The following is a 7,474-nucleotide window of genomic DNA, read 5'->3' on the forward strand; positions in this document are numbered from 1 at the left end:
ATCTGAATCGAATTCAAAAGACTGAAAATGATTTGCATGCTGAGATCATATTGGGAATGTAAATTTGAACTTTGGATCATAATTTGAAGAGAGATGTTGATTCAGGATAGATTATGTGCATATCTATGATGAGTTTATATGGGCTGTCCTGGGCCATCAAGTTTACCACATAAACTTGAGAGGTTTCATGTAAATCAGCAAAGTTGCCTGATCATGATTTGGTGAGACAATTCTTTGAAGATGAGACACTTTTCCTCTAGCATCGAATGCTTCAAGCAAGAAGAGTCTCAGAACTCAATTGTGAGTCTGACCTTGGTTGTGAGGGAAGTGTACATAGAGTTATCTCACTCCATAATTTTTAGAAGAAGGCCATCATCCTATACATACGTGGTTTGTTTAACAATTGTGCAGGTATGTTTCCTCACTTGTTCAATTTTCTATTGGATCAACATCTTATACACAAAGCATAATGTATTGATCTTAGTTTCAAAAATTAGTCTTTTTCATCATTGTAAATCGTTCATTCATGGATTTTAATATTGTTCCAAAAGGAGATTTAGAAAGTCAATAACTATTTCTTTTTCAACAAAACTCTTCAAATGATCCTTTACAATACTTACTCAACTGTTTTTGATTGAAATTGAGGTATATATAATCTATTATAGTTTATACATTGAGGTTGAGTGATTGGTAGCTTGTGTTTGACGTGGAAAGTGATTTGAAATTGTCAAGTAGATTTTGTTCGGATCAACTTTTGACAATCTGTTGTATGAAAACAAATGGGCAAGTAATTGGTTTTTTTTGGAAAACACTAGCCATCAAAAAACTTGAAGGACATACCATTCTAAATCAGATTTTCTAATTGATGAGCTGAACTTCAAGATCAAACGTTTAAAACCAAAACTGGGAGAGAGAGAGCAAAGAATATATACATTAAGCCACAACCAAGTTGTTCTTTGTTGTGTATAGTTGCCTGTTACTTATTGCCAATACCATATAAAGGACCCACAGAAGCATAAGATGACATCAAATTCTGTCAAGGGCTGGACTTCCTGGGTCAGGCCTTGCTTTGTTCTGTGTCCTGACCCGCTTTGTGATATTTGCTCGGGACACTTCTTTGTGATTATTGGTCCAGACTGATGGCAATGGATGATTGATTATACATCAGCTTATATTACTAAAATGGTGTGTAGGCCAAAATGATTTAAAAAAGAGATAGACTGACATATATCATGAATCAAAATACTCGCAAAGCCAAAGACCAAGCTAGAACTGTGAGCTGGGTCAGGGATAAAGCCTTTGTATCCCGTAGGTCAACACAGTATAGCATTGAGCATGCCTTTGGGTACAACTATGTGAGTCGGAACATGATGAAATGGTCCAACAGATCTGGAACATGGTAGATTGGAAGCTCCAAGGAGTGGATCACGGGTGAGATTGTTGTCACAGAGTCTCTGATCGGTTGTCATGAAGCCATGCCAAGGGTTCAAATCCACTTTTGGAGGACAAGAGAGATCCTGTTTGTTTTCCATGCAAGGCAAATGTTGGTTTTCTATACATTCAGACAAGGATTGAGTTCAGAAAAACTCACATTCAAAAATGAAGTGATAAATTGGTTCTGAGCTGCATATTTATTAGGAGCTTTATGTGTTTTCCTGCCAGTACAAGAAAGAAACACAACGACTTGGTCAGGTTGAAGTTTTTGATCATTCAATGGCTTTCCAACAATATTCAATAAGTTTGCGACCATAGCAATGTTCACTGGTAGCAAACCAATTCAGGTTTGTTGAACAGCAAGGTAGGCTGAAGAAGTTGGTGTTTTATTATTATTGGTGCCTGATCCATCATATGTACTTACCCAAATGACCGTATCAACCATCCTTGGAGAACAGGTAATGTGAAACAATTCCAGCGGTCTGGAAATTTGATTCAAGGTATGTCAGAAGAATCATCATGAAAAGTAAAGTTCAATTGATCACAAGAAAAAACCTCTTGGAATGGAGCAACTCTACACCATAATCCGGAATCAATCAAAGTTGGTAATCAATTGGTAGCTGGACCAATCAGTAATAGATGAGCAAATGCTCTAGTTTGAACTAAAGCTTCACCAGCTTTAGGTTGTGAAGAATGAATAGAGTGATAAGCTCTGTATAGTTGAATGATATCAGATTATATGCTATAGCAAATCATTTGTAAAAGTTTGAGCGATTATTTGGATTTACAAACAATTTCAAATCAAAAGTTAAAGAAATGTAATCTGATCAATAAAAGGTCAAGAGAGGTTAAAGAACTTACAAAATGTTCTTTGCAGCATTTGATCAAATCAAATCAACCCTTTGATTTCATTGATTGATCTTATGTAGACTGTTTGATAAGATGATGGATGGTGATGATGAAGCCATTGAGTCATAATCTGAACCTTGGAAATCAAATTCAATTTTCTTTCTTGAATCATTGATTGGTATCAATGTTATCAGCGGTCCATTGAAGAAATCTTAAAAACTCTCAATCTTGAGTGGTATGACTCGGTGACAATTGTGAAGTCCAGACAACAAGCGGCCTTGAGAGTCTCATGATCACAGTACTGTCTTGGTGGATATGTGCAGCAAAGTTGCACTGCCATCACACCGTGAACTCTGAAAACTTGCTTTATACGCTTGCCAGCTGGTGATCCTCATGCTGGCCAGCTTGGCTCGGGTCACACTGAGAGATCCGGACAGGTTTTTCACATCAATGACGCTTGCAACCAAATCATTGCACAAGTTGTTAAGATGATGAAAATGAAGAGAACTTTAACACTTGTTGAAATCCATTAACATAGGATTGTGAGATCGTATCTGGATGATATTTGGTAGTTGTAAGGCATTTCGTGTGAAACAATGGCAAATGGCAAGTCAGAAATCAATTGTCCTTGAAGAATTTGGGTAGATGACTTCTGCATCCAAGGGAATCTTTGATTTGGAAACGATGATGGTTGTTCTGGGTCGCTTTTATGTTCCCGAAGGATTCTTACCAATGGACAAAACCAGGAAATCAAGATAATGGTGAATTTTGTCCAGTTTTGTAAGTGAACTGTCTTTGGGATTAAATATTATGATATTTTTAGTGACCATGAACATGCAACGTACTTGGTATAGAATTGTGCTACTCATAATATACCAAGTGATTTCCATCATGTCATCCATTAGGGCAGTTCAAGTTCGGGATTGCAAGCAGGTGAATTTCAACAAGAGATCATGATTTTTAAGGCACAATCATGCCTAAAAATCCTGCTTGATTTGCCTCAATTGTTGTAAATATAAGTTTCAACATCTTGCCAACAAAGGTACAGAGAGATCCAACGGCCTTTCTTTTTCTCTTTGCTACCTTTTGTTTTTTTCTAAGATGCTTGATCACCGGTTGTCCAGTTGGTGAAAGGGATCAGATCCATAACTCAACCCGTGGTCGAGTCTCAATTGGTGTTATTGTCTCCTCTCCATCTTTGGAAAAGCACCAAATTCTCATAATCATCATCGGAGCAACCTCAATGCCCCAAGTTTCACAGCGCGCCAAGACCATTCGAGAACTTGCTGACATGTGTGTCTTTGCTCATGCGGACATGGAGCTATCTTTACCCGGCATTAATGGTGATGATGCCAATGATCTTCTCACCGATGGGACTTTGTTCTTCCCTGATGATCCAGAAGATGCAGATCTGTATGACTTACTCTTTGATGAAGAGGAAGACTGGTCAAATTATCTTACTTTGATTTCAACTACAAGATACTTGGATCCACGTTTTCAAGCACCTCTAGCCAGTCCTTTCAACTTGAAGGACATGTTGCGCAATCAGTGTACCAATTTTCAACAAGCGATGTGAACTTCTCCTGAAGGCTTTGCCCCACTACTTGCTATGATACAAACCCACCCAGTCTTCTTTTCCACCAGTCGGAATCCGCCGCCACCCGTTGAACGTCAACTAGCAATCACCTTAGAACGCTTGGGAAGCAACAGAAATGGCGCCTCAGTTGGAAGGTTTTCCCGTAACTATAAGGTTGGTCGTGGTACAGTAATTAACTGTACACCTCGAGTGATTGAAGCAATTTTAGACAAAGGAAAGACTTACCTCAAGTGGCCAAATGCTGAACGCCGTCAAGCTATATCTCATGTACTTGCTCAAGACGGGTTTCCGGCGTGTGTGGGTTTCGTGGATGGGACAACTGTTCCCTTTTTTCAAAGGCCAGGGTTAGATGGCGAGGTTTGTTTTGATCGGAAACATAATTACTCCCTCAAGATTCAAGTCATTTGTGATTGTGACCAAAGAATAACCTATGTGTATGGTGGCTGGCCAGGTTTGTGCTGTGATAGCACTTTCTTCAACAAGTCTGACATTGCTAATAATTCCAATAATTATTTTGATAAAGGTGTGTGTTTTTTACTGTACTTTTGAGATAGTTTCTAACTGACTCAATCTCTGATATTCTGTAGGGGAATACCTGATTGCAGACTCTGCATATACTCCAACAGACACAGTTGTCCCATCTTACAAAGGACAGGCTGCTGAAGTGGATAGAAATCAACAATTTAATTGGTGTGTTGCTAAAGCACAAATCCGTAATGACCATTCAATTGGGGTGTGTAAGCTTTGATGGGCTTCATTGCAATGTTTACGGTTAGCTTTGAACAAGCGTGAGGATATAGATCATATATTACAATGGATTAGATGCTGTGTTATTCTCAATAATATGTTGGCAGACTTTGGCAACGCCTGGAGTGAGATTGAAATGGAAGTAATGCTGGCTGAAGTAGGTGCACCAGCAGTCTCAAACATTATGGCCTTGAACGACCACTTAGACATGGGTGCAGTGGAGTGTGGAAGAAAGATGAGAGAGATGGTGCAGGATCACACAGTTGCTTACAATTGGGAAAGTGGTGGCCTCCCAATTGTGGATTTGTAAGTATTATATCTTTGTTCAATTTTTTGTTTATTCATGTTATTTGTCTTTGTTGTTCTTTCTTTATTTCAAAATTCATGTGAATTTCCTTTTTGGTTTGTTGCTTTGACACAATTCAACCTTCTCTTTCTGTGGGCAATTTTCTGTTTTCAACTTTTCACGGATTGTATCTTTAGTTTGAACAAAGTATGATTGATTACATTTCAATCACACACATTTTTTTAAAACTCTACAACATAAGAAGGAACAGGATATTTTTATGTATTTTGCTATTTAACTCTATAACTCTATAACAGAGTGCACAAAAAGTGAAAATGAAAAATGAAAACTTTTTTTTGAAGTTTGATTTATTTTCTGAGAGACAAATGAAGAAACAATACCCTATGAAGGCAAAATATATATTCCATTTGGTTCTATTGTGGAGAGACTTTGATTAAGAATATGAATGTTTTGATTTTCGGAAGTGAGGGTCAGTCGTTGCATTTTGCTGGTTGGACTTTTTGGATGGAAGTGTTTTCACAGACCTATGAAACCTAGGTGAGCACTACACTAATATTGCTTTGATACTGAGAACCAATAACTGAGAAATGTGCTACACACTGATAGATTTGAATTGATGATAAGTGCTTGAGCGATAAGAGCTTGAAGACATTTGAATTGAAGATAAGAGCTTGAAGATAAGAGCTTGAAGATAAGAGCTTGAGACAGTCAAATGAAGATATTTGAATTGAGCAATCAGAGCTTGAGATATTTGATTGAAGATATTCAATTGAAGATATTCGAATTGAGAGATAAGAGCTTGGATTTGAATTTGTAAATCTAAGGCCGGTCTGATTGAAAAGGTAACTAAACTAAAATCTTGTGATACTGAGAGATGGCTACTTGTAGCAAGATCAAAATTGAAAAGGTAAAAAAATAGATATGAGTGGTCTGCCTCACAATTTCACAAAGCAGACCACACAGCACATCCAGCAATCTATATTTGAGGAAGGAAATAGCTGAGTCTAACAACACATAGGCAGCCCAGAATAACCTACCAAGTCAGAGAATTGAAGTTAAGACATGATACATTTTTAAAAAGCTGTTGCTGTTTTGAATTATATCCATACAGTCATGAGGTGAGAGTTCAAAACCCAGGAGGGGCACTAATCTTGCAATACTGAGAACTGAGAACTACACAACACACTGACTACTTGGTTACATACTGAGTGAAATATTAAAAGCAAGATTTAGAGGAAACTGAATCAAACGTTCAAATCAGTTCAAAGTCAGCAAGGGCTTCAAAACTCAGATTGAATAAGATAGACAAAACTGTTACACACCTGTTATATATATATATATATATATATATATGATTGATCTTTTGGAAAGATAACATTAAGGTAATCTTGCACCTCTTCTGGTGACTTACCACCAAGCGCCAACTCCTTGGCAACTTTGCTTCTCTCGTGTGCTTCTTCCAATTTCTTTTCAGCGACAGCTACAGTCTTAGCTTCATTATGTTTGTGATAATATTGCTCTCTTTCCCAGTTCAACCTAGATGTTTCAAGAGTTGCCTTCTCAGTGGTCAAGCGGTGTTCCTCTGCAACCTTCTTCTCTTCAAATGAGTGGCGCCAATTTCTGTTGTCCCTCAAGATGGACATCTTCGCATCATTCCCACTTTGGACGGCTTGCGCAACCGGATGTTTGTGCTCTTTGATGCGGACATTCAAAGGGTTGATTGAGGGCAGGGGATCCAAAGGCCGGCCTGCTAAAGTTCCCCAATAAGGCACCACAGCCACACTTCCATCGGCTCCGTTGTTCTCACCTTCCAAATCATCTAAGGCAAGTTCAGCAGATGTAAGTTTTTTGGTTCGACAATTCTTGCGTACAGCTGGCGTTGCCTGTTTACGTTTAGTGCGGCTAACACTGGTTGAAGTTGAGGCTTCAGATGCCTTCACAGCCATACTTCCATCGGCTCCGTTGTTCTCACCTTCAGACAACGCTGGACCAGCTGCGCAGGGAACTGCTGAAGCGCAGCTGGTACACGCAGCACTTTGGGGTGGTTCAGCTCAGCGGCTGTCAGCCGCGCTTCGGGAGCCTGAAATTTCTGCAGCGCTTTTTAAAATGCATTTAAAGGTATTTTTTTTACGCAGCGCTCCAGGCGCTGCGGGTATTATACAGCGCTTTCTGCGGGTTCAGCAACTGGGACATACATATGTACAGCAGGTGGGTCAAGGGCACTCAGTCTCCAGTCTTCCCCTGTCCAGCCACCACTCCCCATTCGGTCACATACACCTTTCATCCCCCTTGCTTCATTCCACCTCCACCCAAATCCATACTATATAATCACTGATGAAAAGCAAAAAAAGGAAGAATTGCTTGATCTCAATCCAGCTAGAAGAAGACCCAATGACGCTAGTTCGACTTGATCCAGAAAGCCACCCCTTGCTTTTATCATGTCCACCCCTAACCTTGCCAAAAGGCATTCATTCATTCACTCAATCAATCAATCTCTCGAAGGAAACCAATCCAAGCAAGGATAGTTTTCTTCATCTTCA

General features: G+C 39.1%; 1 protein-coding gene across 1 annotated transcript; it reads right to left on the reverse strand.

Annotated features, from left to right (window-relative positions):
• Positions 1-5,526: 5,526 nt before the first annotated feature.
• On the reverse strand, positions 5,527-7,218 carry MELLADRAFT_113776 (uncharacterized protein; the record flags this gene model as incomplete). Its single annotated transcript, XM_007418516.1, has 3 exons — positions 5,527-5,801; positions 6,742-6,953; positions 7,130-7,218. The coding sequence occupies 3 exons, from the start codon at positions 7,216-7,218 to the stop codon at positions 5,527-5,529; spliced, it is 576 nt and encodes a 191-aa protein (XP_007418578.1).
• Between the last annotated feature and the right edge of the window lie 256 nt (positions 7,219-7,474).

The sequence above is a fragment of the Melampsora larici-populina genome (genome assembly GCF_000204055.1).
Source record: "Melampsora larici-populina 98AG31 unplaced genomic scaffold MELLAscaffold_94, whole genome shotgun sequence".
Classification (NCBI taxonomy): Eukaryota; Fungi; Basidiomycota; class Pucciniomycetes; order Pucciniales; family Melampsoraceae; genus Melampsora; species Melampsora laricis-populina.